This window comes from Rutidosis leptorrhynchoides, chromosome 7 (genome assembly GCF_046630445.1).
Source record: "Rutidosis leptorrhynchoides isolate AG116_Rl617_1_P2 chromosome 7, CSIRO_AGI_Rlap_v1, whole genome shotgun sequence".
NCBI lineage: Eukaryota > Viridiplantae > Streptophyta > Magnoliopsida > Asterales > Asteraceae > Rutidosis > Rutidosis leptorrhynchoides.
The window spans coordinates 80,614,794-80,636,970 of NC_092339.1; the positions used below are offsets into that span (position 1 = coordinate 80,614,794).

Sequence of the window (22,177 nt, forward strand, 5' to 3'; positions counted from 1 at the left end):
ACTATAAAATAGACGTATGCTATTTGAGTTTAGTATACGTTGGATTGCGTGTATTGTACATGTTGGTTGCATGCATGTTAAAACAGGGGTACTTATTATAACGTTAAAGTTTAGTTACCAGGTGCTCAATTCCGTAGAATCTTTTGATAAACATTTCGGATGAAATAACTGAAATCTTGTGGTCCACCTTTATATACAGAATATGTGCAACATTAAAATTATGAACTCACCAACCTTTGTGTTGACACTTTAAAGCATGTTTATTCTCAGGTTTCTAGAAGTCTTCTGCTGTTTGCTTATACGTAATACAAGATATGTGCATGGAGTCATATATGCTTTATTCGAGAAAACTTTGCATTCACAAAATCATCACCATGTATCTTATTTTGACTGCATTGTCAACGGATGTATTATGGTAAACTATTATATACGGTGATTGTCTATACGTAGAAATCAGCAGACGTCGAAAACTTTGGATTTATATATTCATATATGGTGTGCCTTTTCAAAAGAATGCAATGTTTACAAAACGTATCATATAGAGGTCAAAACCTCACTATGAAATCAATGAATGATGTATTCGTCCAAGTGGATTTGGACGGGTCATCACAGTTGGCATCAGAGCTTGAGGTCATAGGGAACCAGAATTTGCATTAGTGTGTTTAACTGGTAATTGTTAGGATGCATTAGTGAGTCTGGACTATGACCGTATCTATTTTTACCGAGTTTTGCTTATCATTTCTTGTCAGAAATTACTTGCTTATCATTCTTTAGTCTAGACACGTCTTACTGCAATTATTGCATAAATGGAAGTATAGACAAATCATATCTTATCATATTTATCTCAGCAGACTTTGTCTGACACTTTTCCTAAATTTCCTCCGTAAATTACGGAATCTTTTTGCTATATATACGTATTCAAGGAGACGAAGATATCATTTAGTATTCAACACCCATCTCATATCAAAAACCCTTTATCCGATCATATAATATGGATTTCTCACTTGATTCCTCGAACTCCCCAAGCTCCGAAAGCAGTGTGACCGGAATGGAGCAACCAATTAGCCATCATCTATTCTGGATGAATTGGGGATGGGTTCGTAGCTTACTTAATCATTGGAGACAAGAAGAAGGTGATCCCTTCCATCCACCACATTCCCCTCTTGGCGAAGAACCTGAAGCACTTACCGCGAACCTGTTCGTAATATCATTTTCTCTCTCATTTTCAGAGTATCTTATCATGATTATATACTATCTCAAATTCTAGATCTTATTCATCCGCTCGTACGAACCGACAATCACCCCAGTGTAATAGAAGAAGTCAACAAAGGTTACAAGCACCAACAGCATCACCGGCATCAACAGTGCCATCACCATCAACACCAACAGTACCATTACCACCATCAACAACATCCACATCCCATGATTCAACATCACAAGATGTTCCACGAGCATCAACGTCATACGCACCATAGATACCAAGGAGTACCAACAACAATAACCGATGAAGTATTGTTTCATAACTTCATTGGAGAAATATTCTACGGCGATTATGTAATATCTAAAGTTTTAGAGATTATATATTCTAGTCCTAATCGAAAACCAGATGAGATTAATATTATGTTAACTCATTAAATCCATGATTACATCTAAAGAAAATATATATGCAGGTATATTTTCATAAAGATTATAATTAAAATCCTTTTGTACAAACTATTAATGGTGAGAATATTTTAACGTGTAGGTAATACTCGAGAGATATATAAATTCACAATTAATATGTTACATTCTTCGATTCTGATTTAACAAATCATCAACTATACTCACTACTTTCACAACGAGATATATTCTTTCATAGAAATCAAAATAACCATACTCATTCAAATTCAATTACATATTCTGATTTTAACATATCAGAATCCATGTCGAGATATAATCGATATCATCACTCTTAGATTCCTACATCTTTCAAAGCTATACTTTGACTTCAAAACTGTGCTAGAACATCACTCCTATCCATAAAACCCAGAAAAATAATTATGTTATTCAAAATTCTAGAACATCATATGTATATTAACGATTACAATCTGCGTTCAAACCCTTCATGATTCTTGAAAACATCTCAATTAAGAAACAACCGAGAGAATGATCTAACCATACGTTATCTATGAAAAGAAGAACTTATGCGTATAATCTTGCACCTGGAAAACTCCCGGAACCTAAGTAGAAGTTTAACACAAATCTATGATCCATTGGCGTTGTTATTACTGAAAATAACTTTGCAATCTCCTTCCAAATTAGCCAGTTTTGTCACATCTCCAGCAAATCAAGTTTGATTTTTTTTCCGGAATAACCTCATGGTAACCGTGATATTTACGTTTGCTCTTTTCGTCATCGTTACCGGGGAACCGTTTATATCCCACCACATTAGCAGTAAACTTACCAACAACTTCATTAATCTTTGACTTTCCGAAAAATCATTATATTCATTGAAACCCTATCATGTACTCATCTATATCTTGTAACAATAATTGCCATACCAACTACCGGGAATTAGCAATCAGTATTTCGAATCTCGCAGCATTTCTAAATCAACAGTTATATGTATACATATAACATCTATCTCTTAGAATTATGAACTTTCATTCTGAATTTCTAAAAAGCACCCAGTCTGCGAATCAATTCCCTGAGTAAGCAGCAAAAACTATAGATGACTTTAACAGTCAAAAGTTTGATGATAAAGAAGGATACGTTGGAAAAGCTCAAAAGAGAATTTGATACCGAAAAAACGGATTGAGCAAACCATGAAGGAGACTGTGGACAAATCACAAAGACTAAACCTACCTTCAAAGAATCCAAATGATTTAGTATCTGCTGAAGTCATTAATGAATACCTTGCTCCTGACTCTACACTTTTACGGATAAATCTTCTTCATCATCCTTCAATATTAGAAATTCTAAGATATAATCATATCTTTCATTATGAATATCCTCGATATTTCTAAAGATATTTACATAACTATTCTTATCTGAAATCATTTATCTCTTTGTGATATCAGTGTTACATCAGAAAGAAAACTGTTTTAGTTTCTAAATTCTGAAAAATTCGAATTTAAAATATGAATATTTTTGAAGAAGTGTTGGGAACTGAAGCATGAGTTAGTATAATATAATGACACTTGATCAACGTGATTATATTACAGTAAGTCATGCTGAGTTTCTGAATGGAACGTGATGATTCACAGACCATAACGTCATCATGTGCCATGTTACACGACTCTTACATTCTACCTCATCTCCAAACACAGTAAGAACATACCTTCTTGATAGTTCTATGTTTCCAGATATTCTAGTAATTTGACAAATCAAGATCATGTCATTACAATTTCCTTCTTTGAACATTAATTATGTTCATTCCGAAGTTCATACCTACGAATTTTGGACTATTATTCGCTTGATTTAAAGTCTGGAAGAGAAAAAAAATGAAGTTCCAAAATGAAAATGGGAGTATAAATCGCAGCAAATATGAGAGAGTATTAACTGAGGATGACAATGATTATAGAAGATAGAAGCAGGGACATCGAAATATAAGGGAAGATATAAAACCCAAAAACAACCCAGAAATTACAAACTGTATATATCAATGCATATAGCAACATAAAGACACGGGAGAACTAAAAACACTATAAAACCAAGAGTATAGTAGAAGTGAATAGATTCTTCTGGCGGCAGATGAAAAAGAAGGATGACGGATATGAAAGTTAGGAGTATATCAAGAATCAGAACTGGATGGAGCATGTTGACGAATGCTTCAAAGTATGAAATGAGGGAGAAAGAATAGAAGGTGTGAGCTGTGGAAATAAGGAAACGAAGAGGGTGAATTTATAGTGAAATATTTGACAGAGCAATTGAGACAGATCATTGCATTTAACTAAAGAAGATCCTAATTTCCTTAATTACCGAAGAACCAAATCTTATTACAAAGATTTTCTCCAAATCCCTTGAACTCTGGAAGTCAATCCTGTCTGCGTCAAAAGATATGACGAATCTACACTTACTCATTTCACTCTTTTGTGATAGCTTCACTCGTACTCTTCATAAATCAAATAGTTTTATCTATATTACTCAATGATGATAAAACTCTAATTTTCAGCTTGTAGGCGCCATGAAAACATACTTATTGTCAGCCATGACCATCCCAATCAAATTTCGGGACGAAATTTCTTTAACGGGTAGGTACTGTGATGACCCGGAAATTTCCGATCAAATTTAAACTTAATCTTTAAATGATTAAATGTTTTTGATACGATAAGCAAAGTCTGTAATGTTGAAATCTCAAAAACTTTGAACTATGTTCAGGTATTCATTTACCCTTCGACTGCTCTCGATGATTCACGAACAATTATGTGTAAATAGATATGTATGAATATACACATATGTGTGATTATTAAATTGAGAAATATTAATAAAACATTTAACGGTTTGTTGGATATGAAAATAAGTTATGAAATTTTTATATGACTTGAAAACGTTAACAAAGTATTTGATGAATAATACTTTACATAAACGTATTAGTTTCAATATATGTTTATCGACGAAAATTAAAAGATAATATCAAATGATTGAATTATCAGATACATTATGATATGATTACGGGGCTCTGTTGTGAGGTCCACGTTGATTTGAGAAATCTTTCCATTTTAACAATATTCGGAAAATGGTAAAGTGATTTACAAGTAAGAACAAATATGTCAATTAACGAAAACTGGACAAAGGTTAGTAGAGATTCCTGCTTAACTTTCAATGCAATGATTGCCTAGTGTCTTTGATAAGATAATTATTTAGTTTTCATATTATTGAAAACGTTTATGATATAGATGAAACCTTTTAAAAAATGAATTTGAATATATACAGTAAGTCGGAATGTTAATTGTTAGAACTATATATATAAATAACTTGCATCGTGTATTTAAAACATGTTTATGTATATTAAATATATATGATTTCAAATTAGTTAAGTAAATGATAGTAACACTCGCTTAAGTGATTCTATTGATATGTAGATATGATAACTAGTACGTTTAAGAAGTTAAAATAAACGCTAGTACATAAATGAACTATATTTAGTTAAGTTTTAAAATGAAAACGTTATATGATATAATAATTTCTATTATGTAAACATTATGTGACATAACCATTGTAAAATATTTAAATGGTTTTAAATTATATAATGGTCTTTGAAATATAAATTAGTTTTGAAAAACTAAATATTATATTATTAGATAAATATTTCAAACATATAGAATATATAAAAATTTATGTTTCTAAATGAAAATATATATTTTTTACAAAGTGCTAAAATATAAAAATTACTTAATCATAAAATGTTTTGACAATATTATTAAATATACTTTGATAAATGACGAAGAGTTGATTTAAAGAAGCAAATGACCAAAACACTCAAATGAATAAGTTACATTTCAATTAGTATAATTATTGGTGAAATAAGTCTAATTATTGATAAAGGTACATGTCGCGAAACGTAAAGTACAAGTTTTCTAAGAGTACGAAAGGGCGTTCGAAAAACCGGAACCAGTACATAAGTCGAGCGTCAACGTACAATCCATCGGTGCTAAAATTACAAATCAACTATGCACGAGAATATAATATAATATTTAATTAATTCTAAAGATTAAATATATTATATATTAAATAATTATATAAAAACCCGTCGGCAAGACTTTGGAACACATGTTAGCTGTAATTGGGCCTCATGCACTCGCATGAGATCCATCTCACAAACTCATGCAAGTGCATGAGGGGGTTGGTGGCAACCATGTCTTTATAAGTCGATCGAAATTTGGTTTGTGATTCAGTTTTCTTTCATTAAACACTCCGTATAAGTAAATATATATATATATATATTATTATTATTATTATTATTATTATAAAGATTAATATTATTAATATTAGTCTTATTCTTATTATTAGTAGTATTAGAATTATTATTAGTATTAAACATAAAATACTACGACGAGGTCATGAGCGAGTTATTTCAAAACGGGTTTTTCGAGCGGGATAGAGCTAAGGAAAGTATGGGTTATAGCTATGGAGGTTATGGGTATTGTTTAGGGGTATGCTCGTGAGGTCAATCTAGTATTTATCATTTCCGTTGCGTCTACGTACTTTCCTACAATATTGAATCACAATATTGATACGTGAACATTCATATCTTATCTTTTATATATTAATAGTGTATCCATGTCTAGTGCTCGAGTATATATGTTTATGCATGCTTGTATACTTTAATTTTGTCGTTAGATAGTTTATGATGAATCACGAATTTGATACATATGCTACTGATATAAAGTATATGATATGCATGTTTATGGAAAGCTGGCGAAAAATTATTAACTTTTCATTTAGAAATCGCGTAATTTCGATGAACGGATTAAAAGATATGGTCAACTGAATTATATTTGACGTTAATTGAAATTGTGTTTGAAACTGTAAATTAATATTTAAACAACTTGTCTATGAGATTGATAAATTGGATTTTTAGATATTACTAATCGAGTAAATGAATTTATATATCAGGCACGTCTCGTTTTGTTGAACAATTGTCAAAGTTAACTGTCTTATCATGTTTTAAAGCTTTATAAACACTATAATATGATTTTACAAGTATTGGAAAACTATGTGAAATTATAAAATATTTTCGATTGCCATGATAATTCAAATATAATATAGCTCCTGAAATAAATAATATTTTGAGTTTGATAAACTATAAATTCTTTCAATTATCAAGACTTATACTATGTTAATAAACATGTATAGATTTAAAGATCATATTGGGTCAGGTTGACTTTTGAGATGACTTTTGTTAACTTTTGCATGTCGGTCTCGAGCATTAGGATTGTGATACACTATGACCCGACCTAGCTTGTTAGACATGTATTGACCAACATATGTTCTCTAGGTTGAGATCTACGGTTATTTTGCATTCTGAGTTTCGGTCACATTTCGGTGAATGACCTTATGTGCTGCTAAGGTGAGTTTCATATGCTCCCTTTTTAATTGCTTTTGCAATCTATATTTTTGGGCTGAGAATACATGCACTTTATTTTAAACGCATTGGATACAAGTACATACTAAATTCTACACTGAGTTTGAACTGAAAATCCCTTAGTTTTGGTAACTAGTAACTGCCGGTTATAAGAACTGGTGGGCGTGAGTAGTTATATATGGATCTATAGGGGTTGACATCCCCGTCTGTTCCAGGTATAGAAACCCTAGCCTGAACTATAAAACAAACGTATGCTATTTGAGTTTAGTACACGTTGGATTGCGTGTATTGTACATGTTGGTTGCATGTATGTTAAAACAGGGGTACTTATTATAACGCTAAAGTTTAGTTACCAGGGTGCTCAATTTCGTAGAATCTTTTGATAAACGTTTCGGATGAAACAACTAAAATCTTATGGTCCACCTTTATATACAGAATATGTGCAACATTAAAACTATGAACTCACCAACCTTTATGTTGACACTTTAAAGCATGTTTATTCTCAGGTTTCTAGAAGTCTTCCGCTGTTTGTTTATACGTTATACAAGATATGTGCATGGAGTCATATATGCTTTATTCGAGAAAACTTTGCATTCACAAAATCATCACCAAGTATCTTATTTTGACTGCATTGTCAACGGATGTATTATGGTAAACAGTGGCGGATCTTGAAATTTGTAAGTCGGAGGGTGAACATTTAATTTTTTTATGTGTAGTTCTTACAAAAATAATCATCATAATAGTCATATATATTATAATAAAAATAATTATAACTTGGCTCGACGCCCTTTTAGCATTTTAAAATCATCGATAACAGAATCTGAATCAAACTTCTCAGAAATTTCTCGTTCAATAAAAACAACCAAATTATCCGCTAGAAAGTCATCAGACATCTTGTTGCGAAGCCGATTCTTGCATATTTTCATCCCAGAAAATGCTCTCTCGGTTGTAGCAGTTGAAACGAGAAGCGTTGAGATCAATTGAATTAACCTGTCCGACATATTATAGTTCTCGTGTTTCCCAGTTTCCACAAGACCTCTACATACTTCAACAAGAGTTGATGCACCACTAAGCTTAGGATTCTTTGGCATCTCAATATTAAACAGCTCTAACTCAGATTTCAGTTGGTTCCTCTCATGCTTAGTAAAATCTACAGGATAGTATTTCTCAACTAGAGAACAAAGATCACTAATATTCAACTCTTTCGAATCTTTTCTTGGAACTAAAGTGGAGCTAAGAGTTAATAACTCCATAGCTTGATCATTGAATCTATTGTTCAACTCTAACAACTGTTTGTCAAGTGTGCTAATGAAGACGTCTACCCGATAATAATGTTCAAAGGTAACATGGTTATCTTGTCGAAGAGGGCGATATCGACCAGACTTGTATGGAGCACTCAAATTAGGAATTTCTACTTCGTGTTTCTCACAGAATATTTTTACTTGTGCAAGTAAAGAATCTCATCCATTATTTCTTAATTCATTAAAACTTTCCTTCATTGCTGCAACTAGATCCATGGCATTGATAATATCTTGAGATTTCTTTTGTAAAGCTTGGGAAAGAAATTCAGTCTTCCCCATTATTTCCTTCATCAAGTGTAAAATCAATACGAACTCAAATGATTTTGTATAACACTAAGCTGTATCAGCATCTCCACGTTGTTGAGAACAAGATCCATCTTCAATTATTCCTTTAAGAACAACACGAGTAGGATTAAACATTACAAGCAAACTGCAAGCTGAAGAATAATGGGAACCCTAACGAGTATCACCTGCTCTTTTTAGGGTCCCCGCCTGGTTAGCTCCTTTACCCGTTTCAATTTCACCAAGTTCCAATAAACGTTCAGTTTCAAGAGCCTTTGCCTTTTGCAATTCATCATGACGTTTACTAGATGCACATATCACATTTATGAGAAAAGATAACTTTTTGAAAAACTGGTGAATTGGAATAACTTCTCTCGAGGCTGCAACTAAAGCAAGTTGTAATCTGTGAGCAAAACAGTGAACATAATATGCATAAGTGATGTGCAGCGGGGTGTATATAAAATAGTTATTAAATTTTTGCAGGAAATACTATTAAATACGATACAATTTTACACAAGATATTTATTTATTTATAGAATGGATATACTTAAACCTTGCTACAACACTTATAGGCAGTGTACCTAATCGTACAGTAGTGTAGTTTTTAGTAAGTCCGGTTCGTTCCACAGGGAAAATCTTTAAACAAAGCTTAACGCTATATTAGTTTACTTTTATAAAAATACAAATATATATATATATATATATATATAAGTAATATTATTATTATAAAGGGGGGTTTTTACCGTTTAATGACCGGTTTGTCGATTTTAAAACTTTAGTCGCAGTTAAAACCTAATGTAAAATATTAAATAAATAAAAGACTTAATTTAAAGCGTAAAATAAATAACAATAATGAAATTGCAATAAAAGTGCGATAAAATAAAATTGCGATAATTAAAAAGTACGATAATTAAAAGTGCGATTAAATAACAATAAATAAAAGTGCGATAATTAGAAGTGCAATTAAATATAAAATAAAGGAAATTAAATATGAAATAAAAGAATTATGCTTATTTAAACTTCCGTAATCATGATGTTTGACGTGTTGATTTTAATTTTATGCCCATGGGTTAATTGTCCTTTGTCCTGAATTATTTAATATGTCCGTTTGGTTTTTGTCCATAACAGTCCATCAGTCATAAATATAAAGTGCGAGTGTCCTCGTCAAATTATCCTTATACCCGAAGTTAAATATTCCAACTATTTGGGGATTTAAACTGTAACAAGATTTTAATACTTTGTTTAATAATTACACCAGGATGTCGACTGAGTGTAACCCAAGGTTTTAATATTTTGTTATCAATTATACCAAGTGTCCTTTGTACATAATTTCACCCCTGTTTTAATTATTCTAGTGGCTATTAATCCATTCCCGTGTCCGGTTAAATGAACGATTATTCGTACATATAAATACCCCGCCCATCGTGTCCGATCGAGTGTATATGGTAATTTATAGGGATGCCCAATTGTAAATCTTTAAATTAACATTAACAAACTATCATTTAGTTAAACAAATATAAAGCCTATTAATAGCCCATAGTCTAATTTCCACAAGTGTCGTTCTTTTGTCCAAACCCCAATTATGGTACAAAGCCCAATTACCCAATTTTAGTAATTAGCCCAACATCATGATTACTTCGTTTTAAATAAGCATAATAATAACTTAGCTACGAGACATTAATATAAAAAGGTTGAACATAACTTACAATGATTAAAAATAGCGTAGCGTTACACGGACAGAATTTCGACTTACACCCTTACAATATTCGCTAACATACCCTTATTATTAGAATTATAATTAAAATTAAAATTAAAATATAAATTATAAATATAAATATATCGTATGAATGAATGAGGAGAAAAAAGATGATGATTTGCGATCAGAATTCGGTTGCTTTTATAGGGATTTTTGACTTTTGGGGCTCCGCGACTCGAGGCCTTTTTGGCCTTCAAACTCCGCGAGTCGCGGAGTTTACTTTTACAGCTCAGAGGAGTTTGGCTCTTTGTTTACCGATGGTTTAAATATAAATATAATATATTAAATAATTATAAGAATTATTTAAATATTATATTATATTTATGTGCATAGTTGACTTGTAATTTTTAGTCCGTTGCGTCGAGCGTTGAGAGTTGACTCTGGTCCCGGTTCCGGATTTTCAAACGTCCTTGCGTACAATTTAATATCTTGTACTTTGCGTTTTGAATCTTGTACTCTTGTAATTTCGAGACGTTTCTTATCAATAATTGGAACCTCTTTGATTGTCTTTTGTACTTTTGAGCTTTTTGGTCGTTTGCGTCTTCAATTCGTCGAATCTGTCTTTTGTCTTCACCTTTTATTATTTAAACGAATATCACTTGTAAATAGAACAATTGCAACTAAAAGCTTGTCTTTCTTGAGGAATAATGCTATGAAATATATGTTCGTTTTTAGCATTATCAATAAGGACAATCTTTAAGAACAAGAGCTTTTAATCCATTCCATTCCCCTCTCATGTTACTAGCTCCATCATAACTTTGACCTCGTATTTTACTAGTATCAAACTCATAATGTGAAAGTCGTTCCCAAAAGCTGTTTTTTAGAGTTTTTGCCGAGGTATCTTGAACGTGCACCAAATCGAAGAACCTTTCAACTAATACCCCATTTGTATCAACGAATCTTAAAACTATAGCCATTTGCTCCTTTTTAGATTCATCGCGTGACTCATCAATTATGACACAAAAGTAAGAATCTCCAACTTCCGTACGAATGTGTTTTCGAACTTTGTTGGCAATTATCTTTAAAAGTTCTTTTTGAATCGACGCCGAAGTGAACTTTGAATTATAAGGAGCATTCTCCAACACAACCTTGGCAACTTCATCATTGTAAGAAGCTAAAAGCTTCAAAAGTTCAAGAAAATTACCACGATTACTTGAATTAACTGATTCATCGTGCCCTCGAAAAGCACAAGCTTGAAATGTCAACCAACGAATAATATCAATTGAAGCTTTCAGACGTAGACAGTTATCTAATTTCGACTCTGAACGTTGATTCTCAAAGATATTTTCAATATGTCCAGCTTGATTCAACAAATTTTTGCAAAACAGTAAGGCATTTTTATGTTGTGAACTACCAATATGCTTGGCGAATGCACATCTTATTCCATTATTAACTTTTTTCCATTTATCAAACCCTTTAACAATAAAAGCCTCATCACCTATTCGGACAGCGGGCTTGTCACAAGACAAGTAACAAAGAAAGCAATAGGCGGCATCTTTTGTAGGAGAATATTCTAACCAATTAGAAAATTTACTAAACCAAGAGTAATAAAATCTACGAGGATTAGTTGATGTACCTTTAGTAGGATACTGGTCTAAACGAATCTGATAAGGTCCCTGATTCAAATAAAATTGTCTTAATTGTTCTCGTTTATCAACCGGATAACTCCATATTTATTCTCGCTTCCTGGGATCTCTTTCAAAATAATTAGGGTCCACTTCTTCTATATTTGGCCTTGAAGATTCAGAAACATGTGGCTCTTGTTGATTTTGTTATTGTTCATGCTCACTTGTTGAAGGTTTACATCGTTTGTTGTTTTGGCTATCGACATTTGTTGTATCATCTATGGTTCTCTTGAAAAATGAGGTAATAGATTTTTGTTTATTCATAATAAGCTTTCCTACACTTACAAATATATAAATCAAATTGTCAACAATCAACATAACAACCTTTAATTATATTTAGAAATTAGAACTAAACACTTACTGTACACCCAATGACCCAAAAAAATACAACTATACAAGAATAATATACTGAATGATTAATGATGTTAAAAAGATCTAAACACGAAGTGTTCTATTAAAAATAAAAAAGAAAACAGAAACGATTTCCAGATTCATAAATTCTAAATGCAATATAAAATATCAAATATAAAATATAAAATATATATAAACATACCGTATTTTATCTAGTTTGGGGTATCTTGAATGTTTGACAATTGATACTAGCCTCTAGCCACACACTGACACACACACAAGTAGTGACAACACTTGTTCTTTTGAAAACCACTTTATGTATTGCTTTTGTTTTGCAGACTTGTACTATTTAAAAAATCATATAAAGGAAACTTTTATAGATGTGGAAAAAGGGACGGTCACACGGTGGGGACGGTTGGGTTTTCCACTTCTCAAAAAGGGAAATCAAAAATGCAAATTTAATAGGGCTAATAAAGTATCTATATTTTTTTACCCTTTACATATAATAATACTGTAGTTCTAATTAAAAATTGTAGGGTGGCTATGGCCCTCTTTTGTCCCAACAAAGATCCGTAAGTGATGGTAAACTATTATATACGGTGATTGTCTATACGTAGAAATCATCAGACGTCGAAAACTTTGGATTTATATATTCATATATGGTGTGCCTTTTCAAAAGAATGCAATGTTTACGAAACATATCATATAGAGGTCAAAACCTCACTATGAAATCAATGAATGATGTATTCGTCCAAGTGGATTTGGACGGGTCATCACAACGGTTGATCTCCAGATTAATGAAAATCTTTGTAATCTATATAAGATTTGATTCTTCGACGATTAAGGAAATTTTGATCCTCTTCGATTTAATGCAATAATCTGTCTCGATTTCTCTGTCGGATATTTTACTCTAAATCAACATCCTACGTTTCCTTATTTCCACATCTCCCATCTTTTATACTTTCTTCCTTTCTTCATACTTCCAAAACATTCATCAATATGCTCCATCCAGTTTTAATTCTTGATATATTCTTGACTATCACATCTGTCATTCTTCTTTTTCATCTTCCACCGGAGGAATCCGTTAATTTCTACTATGCTCTTGAGTTTATAGTGTTCTTAGTTTTCCCATATCTTTATATTGCTATACGCATCGATATACACGGTTTGTAATTTCTGCGTTGTCTTCGTGCTTATATTTTTCCTTATATTTTGGAGTTTCATGCTTCCGTCTTCTTTTCCCGACTTCAAGTCAGGCGAATAATGGTCTAGAATTCATAGATATGAAATTCAGAATGAACATAGCTAATGCTCTAAGAGAGAAATTGTAATAGCACAATTTGACTTGTGAAATTACCAGAATCCAAAGGAAAAGATAGAACTATCAATAAAATATGTTCTTGATACGTTTAGAGATTAGATTGAATGTAAGAGTCATGTAACATGGCGCATTATGACGTTATGGTCTGTGAATCATTACGTTCCATTTAGAAACTCAGCATGACTTACTGTAATATAATCACGTTGATCAAGTGTCATTATATTATACTAACTCATGCTTCAGTTCCTAACACTACTTCAAAACTTTCATATTTTAAACTCGAAGGTTCCAGAATTTAGAAACTAAAATAGTTTCATTTATGATGTAACATAGATAGCGCGAAAAGATGAATTATTTCAGTTAAGAATAGTTATGAAAATATCTTCAGAAATATGGAGAATATTTATAATGAAAGATACGATGATATCTTAGAATATCTAATATCAGAAGATGATGAAGACTATTGTCCACAAGGGTTTAGAGTAAGGAGCAAGGTATTCGCTAAAGACTTCAGCAGACACTGAATTATTTGGATTCTTTGAAGGCAGATTTAGTCCTTGTGATTTATCCACAGCCTCCTTCAGGGTTTGCTCAATCCGTTTTCCAGTTCCAAACCTTCTATTTTTTCGTGCTTTGCTAACACAATATTCTTTATCATCAACTTTTGACTGTTACGGTTGTCTACAGTTTCTGCTGCTTCATCCAGCTTTTTTAAAACTTCATAGTACTGATTCGTAGGCTGAAGTGCTATTCTGGATTTCAGAATTATAATTCCAGGGGATAACGTTATATGTATATGCAGAAATGATGTGAGATTCAAGAATAATTATTGATGCTTCCTGAGGTTTGGTATGACAATTATTGTTACAAGATGTAGATGGATACATGATAAGGTTTTATAGTGATCTTTCAGAGAGATTTAAGTCAAAGAGCAATAAAGTTGCTGGTAAGCTTACTACTAATGTGGTGGAATATAAAAGGTTCCCCGGTAACGATGGCAAGAAGACAGCGTATATATCAAGGTTATAATAAGGCTACTCTGGATGAAAAGTCGAAGTTGTCTTTTTGGAGCTGTGACAAAATTCGCTATTTTGAAAAGGGATTGTAAAGTTATTTTGGGTAATAATAATGCTAAAGGATCTGACACGGATACGTGTTGAACCTTTGCTTAGGTTCAAGTGTCCTCCGAATGCATATCTATATGCATATATTCTTCGTATGTATCGTGTGATTGGTTCGATTGTTCCTTAGTTGAGGTGTTTTCAAGAATTTTGAAGGGTTTGGACGCAGGTTGTCATTGTCAATATCGGTATAATAAATTCGTCGTGAATCTTGAATGATACGAATATCTTTATGAGTTCTGTGAATGAAAGTGATGTTCTAGTATAGTTTAAATTTAAAGTATGATTTTGAAGGATGTTGGAATTTAAGATTGATGGCACTTCTTAAATCTTGACTTGGATTTTGATCTGTCAAAATCAGAATATGTAATTGAATTAGTATGGAAAATGGTTGTCTTGAATTTTGTGAAATGATGTATATTGCTATGAAAGGAGGGAGTATAATTAACGATTGTCGAAACATCATTGAAAATATACAGTATAACATATTAATGTGAACTTAAGTATTTCTCGGGTATTACCTACCCGTTAAAATAAAATTTCACAAGTAATATTTTGTATAAAAGAATTTTTATTACAGTCTTTATGAAAATATATGTATTTATATTTTCTTCAGATGTAATATGGATTTAATGAGTTAATATTATATTAATCTCATTTGGTTTACGGTTGGAACTAGAAATGAATAATCCCTAAAACTTTAGAGATTACATAATCGCCGCGGAATATTTCTTCAACGTAAATGAAATAATGAATTAATACTTCATCACTCATTATTGTTGGTATCCCTCAGTGCCTGCGGTGCGTATGATGTTGATGCTCGTAATGCGGCTTGCGATGTTGAGGCTTGTGATGTTTTTGGTACTTGATGTTAAAGCTAAGGGGTATAAAATACTATTAAATTTTACAAGGAAATACTATTAAATACGATACAATTTTACACAAGATATTTATTTATTTATAGAATGGATATACTTAAACCTTGCTACAACACTTATAGGCAGTGTACCTAATCGTACAGTAGTGTAGTTTTTAGTAAGTCCGGTTCGTTCCACAGGGAATCTTTTAAACAAGCTTAACGCTATATTATTTTTAATTTATAAAAATACAAATATATATATAAAAGTAATATTATTATTTTAAAGGGGGGTTTTTACCGTTTAATGACCGGTTTGTCGATTTTAAAACTTTAGTTGCAGTTAAAACCTAATGTAAAAATAAATACAACTTAATTTAAAGCGTAAAATAAATAATGATAATGAAATTGCGATAAATAAAAGTGCGATAAAATAAAATTGCGATAATTAAAAAGTACGATAACTAAAAGTGCAATTAAATACAATAACAATAAATTAAAGTGCGATAATTAGAAGTGCAATTAAATATAAAATAAAGGAAATTAAATATGAAATAAAAGAATTATGCTTATTTAAACTTCCGTAATCATGATGTTTGACGTGTTGATTTTAGTTTTATGCCCATGGGTTAATTGTCCTTTGTCCTGGATTATTTAATATGTCCGTCTGGTTTTTGTCCATAACAGTCCATCAGTCATAAATATAAAGTGCGAGTGTCCCCGTCAAATTATCCTTATACCCGAAGTTAAATATTCCAACTAATTGGGGACTTAAACTGTAACAAGGTTTTATTACTTTGTTTAATAATTACACCAGGATATCGACTGCGTGTAACCCAAGGTTTTAATACTTTGTTATCAATTATGCCAAGTGTCCTTGTACATAATTTCACCCCTATTTTAATAATTCTAGTGACTATTAATCCATTTCCGTGTCCGGTTAAATGAACGATTATTCGTACATCTAAATATCCCTCCCATCGTGTCCGATTGAGTGTATATGGTTATTTATAGGGACGTCCAATTTTAAATCTTTATATTAAAATTAACAAACTATCATTTAGTTAAACAAATATAAAGCCCATTAATAGCCCATAGTCTAATTTCCACAAGTGTCGTTCTTTTGTCCAAACCCCAATTATGGTACAAAGCCCAATTACCCAATTTTAGTAATTAGCCCAACATCATGATTACTTCGTTTTAAATAAGCATAATAATAACTTAGCTACGAGACATTAAGTTAAAAATGTTGAACATAACTTACAATGATTAAAAATAGCGTAGCGTTACACGGACAGAATTTCGACTTACACCCTTACAACATTTGCTAACATACCCTTATTATTAGAATTAAAATTAAAATTAAAATATAAATTATAAATATAAATATTACGTATAGATATAGAGAGGATGGATATATGATATTTAAATCGTCGAATTGCGCTGGCTTTTATAGGGATTTTTGTCCAGGGGAACTCCGCGACTCGCGGCCCATTTTCACTACAAACTCCGCAACTCGCGGAGTTTGTAAAACCAGCTCACACATTTTGGCTCCTTTCTTGCCGACGAATTTTTATATATTATATAATATATAAATAGTTATAAGAATTATTTAAATATTATATTATATTTATGTGCATAGTTGACTTGTAATTTTTAGTCCGTTGCGTCGAGCGTTGAGAGTTGACTCTGGTCCCGGTTCCGGATTTTCGAACGTCCTTGCGTACAATTTAATATCTTGTACTTTGCGTTTTGAATGTTGTACTCTTGTAATTTCGAGACGTTTCTTATCAATAATTGGAACCTCTTTGATTGTATTTTGTACTTTTGAGCTTTTTGGTCGTTTGCGTCTTCAATTCGTCGAATCTGTCTTTTGTCTTCACCTTTTATTATTTAAACGAATATCACTTGTAAATAGGACAATTGCAACTAAAAGCTTGTCTTTCTTGAGGAATAATGTTATGAAATATATGCTCGTTTTTAGCATTATCAAATATTCTCACACTTGAGCGTTGCTTGTCCTCAAGCAATATAGTCTTGAAATACTAGAATCACTTCTTTATTCTTCACACTTTGTACATCAGTGATTTCTATACGGCGATATAAACAATGGTAGTAACGATATGGTTTACAGTCCCACATGACTATAAAAATTCAGATCCATTAAGGAAATTGGATCTTTATGAAAACATTTGATCTTTTGAAAATTAAATCTAGCTTTTACCCTAGATAAGTTTTCCGGAATAACCCTTCACCGGTGTTTGCAAATTCTTTTTGTGGGTTTGGTGGGTTTCATATTTGAAAATTTTAGCTCAAAACTTGCGGTTTTGTGTCACCCACTTGCTAACCTTGTATTGGGAAAGCAACACGTCCAGTTTACTTGCTCCGAATATTACCTTTCGATAAACTACCGTCCGGTTGTAAAGGAAAGCGTTGAACAAGCAACTGTTAAGGCAATGTCCCCTGACATGCTTTTAATTATGGTCTATAACGTGTCGGACGCAATTACTATCCTTGGTAGGAGCAATAGTAAAGCTCACCCTTATAATTTTCTGGTCTGGCACAAGGTCCTGTCTTTGACCATACTATGCAACCACCGTCCTTACGGTTGACACCCGATTTGGTTCAGGTGACCTAATGAATTCCAGGTGAATTCCTAGGATTTTACGTTCAATGGTAATGAACGCATTGAAAATGGGTTTTCAGAAAACAAATCGGTTTATAATTTGATCAAAATATTTTCTCGTTCAAGCTCGAGTTTAGATATCATTGAATTCCATGAGTTTGTAATTCTCAATCTTTAAGGTCAATCTCTAGGATTGAGTAATATCAGTCTTAAAAGCTAATTTTTGATCTTTAAAGGAGATTATCCTTTCTGGGGATCTGATTTATTAGTCTTATCAAGCTAATTTGCACGCTGCCCCCCATTGTACGAGATAAATCCTTCTCATGGTTAGGATAAATCTGACCACTTGGCGACCCTATTTTATGCTGAGGTCCGTGGATTTCCTGCTGATTTTAGAGATGACTTTTCTAGATTTTTCATCAACCTACAGCTGGTCTGGATGACAACTTTCTGACCTAAATCAAGAAGCGCGTGTCTTTTTCGGAAGACTTTACTTCCTTTTAATGATGGAATTGATTCATCGTGTAGATCCATCTTTCTTACAGTAAATTGGGTAAAACAGTTAATTATCGTCCAAAACAAAAGTGTTTTCAATTATTTGTACAAAAATATGTGATATATATTTTGAATAACTTGGTGAAAATTTCCCACACTTGGCTTTTATTTTCCTTTTTGTTCTCCTCTATTCCATTCTTAAATGAATTCTAACATCTTGGTTTGTTTCTCAATTTATGTCCTTTCCAAGGTAACAATAATTTCGGTGTTAACACCTAGTTTTATCATTCATAAATAGGTATAAACATGATTTTGAGTTCATTTAATTGAAAATTTTTAAAAATTTTACTAGAATTGGGTAGTCAGTATATAAGACTAGGGCTGTTCTTTATTATCAGAGAGCACTAGATTCTAATACAACTACTGCTTTACTAGTATTTTTAATGGTAACCAAGTGTATAAAGTAAAAATTTTAAAATCCGAAAGAATTTAACCCCTTCCCACACTTAAGATCTTGCAATGCCCTCATTTGCAAGAAATCAGTAACCATTTAAATTATTGAGGGTGATTAGCGTAGAAATGATTAAATTTTACCAAAGTTTCCAAACATATTTGTGTTTGTTTGCTGAATGATAAATGGTGCACATCATTTGTTCATTCCGTCTTGTTGTTATTTCACGTATATTTTGCATCTTGTCGTCAAAATTAGTTACTTTTGCTGAACTTAATGCCAGTCTTTGAAAATGCGTTGTTTTACCCTGTTGTGTACATAAGATAAACTGCAAATATATATACATATTTTTGAAGTTTGGTATATTATCCCACATTCAAAAATTATTAAAATCTAAAAATAAAAGTTAGTAAATTATAAAAACTAATACAATTCCAACATAAGTATTAAATGTATCAACATTACAAATAATAAAATAAATAAAACTAAGTAGACTAGGGATGATACTGATACCAGAAGGGGTTCCATGCATAACCATATGTGTTATAAAATACTTCAGCTGGGTTATAAGTAGGATACGGTGGTTGCATCTCTATAGACCAGGGAGGAAATATGGGTGTTGGAGTAGGAATATAGTTTCTACCTATATGTTGGCAATAAGCTATGATTTGGTTTTGATGAACTTGCCAATCTTCAAATGCTCGATGTCTAGCATTTTCATACTCTTGTGAAGCCATAAACCTTTGCATTTCTGTCATTTCATTTCCCCCTCCCACATTACCTGGCTGTTGGTTTCTCTCAACCTGTGGATGTCTTCCATGGTATTGTACTGTGGCGTTATTTCGCCTCTTCAAAACCTTCGCACCATGATATACATTTAAACCTATTGTATCGCGGGGTTCTGGTTCTTCAACTAATAATCCCCCCTGACTTATATCCACATCGAGATACTCAGCAATTAATGTAATAAATATACCACCTCCTATTATACTGTGCGGTCTCATCCCCCTAACCATAGCTGATAAATAATAACCCACATAATAAGGTATACTTACAGCGCTTTGTGGGTCCCGAATACACATGTGGTAAAATAAATCTTGCTCATTTACCTTTTCCTTATTTTTACCTCTCTGTGTAATCGAATTCGCTAGAAACCTATGAATTACTCTTAATTCAGCTCTATCTATATCCAAATAAGAGTAATTTCCTCCTTTAAATCGGTGATGGCTAGTCATTTGACTCCATACACCATGCGTGTCAAAATTTTCATCAATTTTCCTACCATTTAATATCAACCCTCTACAATCGGCAGATGCTAGCTCCTCAGGCGTATATATACGTAAGGCCTAAGCCACGTCTAGTAGAGACATGTGGCGCATCGAACCTCCTAACAAAAATCTAATAAAAGATCGATCGGTTAAACTAGCTACCCGATCATTTATTTCTATACTACACAATAATTCTTCACACCATACTTTATATACAGGTCTACGCATGTTGAATAATCATACCCAATCGTTAAAAGTAGAATTACCATACCTCTGTGTAAGTAATTCTCTAATTAGCCCGGCCAATTCTACAGCTTCTAACGGTTCCCATTCTATTACCCTAGGTACTTCAACAGCTTTAGAATGAAGAGTATGCAAGCCCCTTTGGTATTTTGGATAATCTATCCAAAGTCTGTCAAATCTCAAGTTCGGGTGCAAATCTTCCAAGTGCATATCTGAAAATGTCATAACTGGATGAGGTATATCTTTTTTGTAATAGTTATTAACATCTTGTTGTTCCGCATTCTCAGGAGGAGCATTGCGAGCTTGGGATGAAGATTCACCCCTTTCAGTCTGCAAAACACATCAAACACAATTTTTGTGCATCCAAATATGCATTAGTGTCAGTAAAATCATCAATTACAATGATTACAATGACATGTCCAATTTATATCAAACTTATGCTCATTTTCATATTTTTATCAAATCTACACTTTTTCAAATAAGCATATACGAAAATGTTCACCAAGTTCATAAGCATTCAACTCAAATAACATGTCAAAATAATCATTATTAGCAATTAAACAAGTTTCAAATGGCATTATCTCTCAAAAATCAAGTTCATGAATTTTAGACTTGAAAAAGTCCACTTTAATTCTCAAAAATCATGTTTAGGCTCAAAGTTTGGATCATTTAACTCCCTAAACATGTTACACTACTTAATTTAGCAATAATTCATGACAAAAATCGGCCATAACCTGTTTATATCAAAAAGCCCCAAATTTGCTCAAGAACACAAACCCTAGATTACTCAAAATTTGAAGTTTAAGGCTTCTAATCATGTTAAATAGCATCAATCTAGGTTATACAAGCATAATACATAAACAATTTAAGTATAATTACACTAAAAAGCATCAAAATCGAATTGGGTATAAAATTGCTCAAGAACACTAATTTTCGGATTAAATGGTGTTTAGGTGTAGAAATTTACCGTTTTTCTTGAGTAATTCCTTGATAGCATCCTTCTCAACATGATTTTAGTAAAAAATGTGATGATTTTTGGTGAAAAAATTCGATTTTTGTGTGTATTTTTCGGGTTTTTTCGCAGTTATTTTGGGTTTGGTGTGTGCAACTGATCTGTTCCAGCGTTTTTATTTTTTTCTGGATTTTTTATCCTCCGCGAGTCGCGGTGTTTAACTCTTTCAAACTCCGCGAGTCGTGGCCTTTGTTTTTTTTTTATATATATCTTTAACTTATAAAATAAATATAAAATAAATTTAAAATTTTGTTTTCCTTGGTTTTTAGGAAGAGGCCATTTCGGATCGATGTCCTAGTCCGTCCCTCGACAAAATTTTAAAATTTGTCTATTTAAAGCGCGGTTTTAAAAGCAAAGATTTTTTTGATTTTTTTTAATGTTTTTGGCATACTTTAATTCAATA

At 32.2% G+C, this 22,177-nt stretch overlaps 2 protein-coding genes across 2 annotated transcripts; both read right to left on the reverse strand.

Annotated features, from left to right (window-relative positions):
* Positions 1-7,833: 7,833 nt before the first annotated feature.
* LOC139859381 (uncharacterized) lies at positions 7,834-8,646 on the reverse strand. Its single transcript, XM_071848171.1, has 2 exons — positions 8,556-8,646; positions 7,834-8,507 (listed from the first exon to the last, which is right to left on the reverse strand). Exons 1-2 carry the CDS (start codon positions 8,644-8,646, stop codon positions 7,834-7,836), a joined length of 765 nt encoding a protein of 254 aa, XP_071704272.1.
* Positions 8,647-8,700: 54 nt separating this feature from the next.
* LOC139859382 (uncharacterized) lies at positions 8,701-12,236 on the reverse strand. The gene is made up of 4 exons (XM_071848172.1): positions 12,195-12,236; positions 11,273-12,021; positions 8,838-9,052; positions 8,701-8,756 (listed from the first exon to the last, which is right to left on the reverse strand). Exons 1-4 carry the CDS (start codon positions 12,234-12,236, stop codon positions 8,701-8,703), a joined length of 1,062 nt encoding a protein of 353 aa, XP_071704273.1.
* Between the last annotated feature and the right edge of the window lie 9,941 nt (positions 12,237-22,177).

Coding starts and splice junctions, on each gene's coding strand:
- LOC139859381 (XM_071848171.1), bottom strand. CDS start 8,646: ATGGGGAAGACTGAATTTCTTTCCCAAGCTTTACAAAAGAAATCTCAA. Junction 8,508..8,555: donor AGTTGCAGCAATGAAGGAAA/GTTTTAATGAAT, acceptor TACTTGCACAAG/TAAAAATATTCTGTGAGAAA.
- LOC139859382 (XM_071848172.1), bottom strand. CDS start 12,236: ATGTCGATAGCCAAAACAACAAACGATGTAAACCTTCAACAA. Junction 9,053..11,272: donor AATGGGGTATTAGTTGAAAG/GTTCTTCGATTT, acceptor TTTTGCTCACAG/ATTACAACTTGCTTTAGTTG. Junction 8,757..8,837: donor GGGGACCCTAAAAAGAGCAG/GTGATACTCGTT, acceptor TTGTTCTTAAAG/GAATAATTGAAGATGGATCT.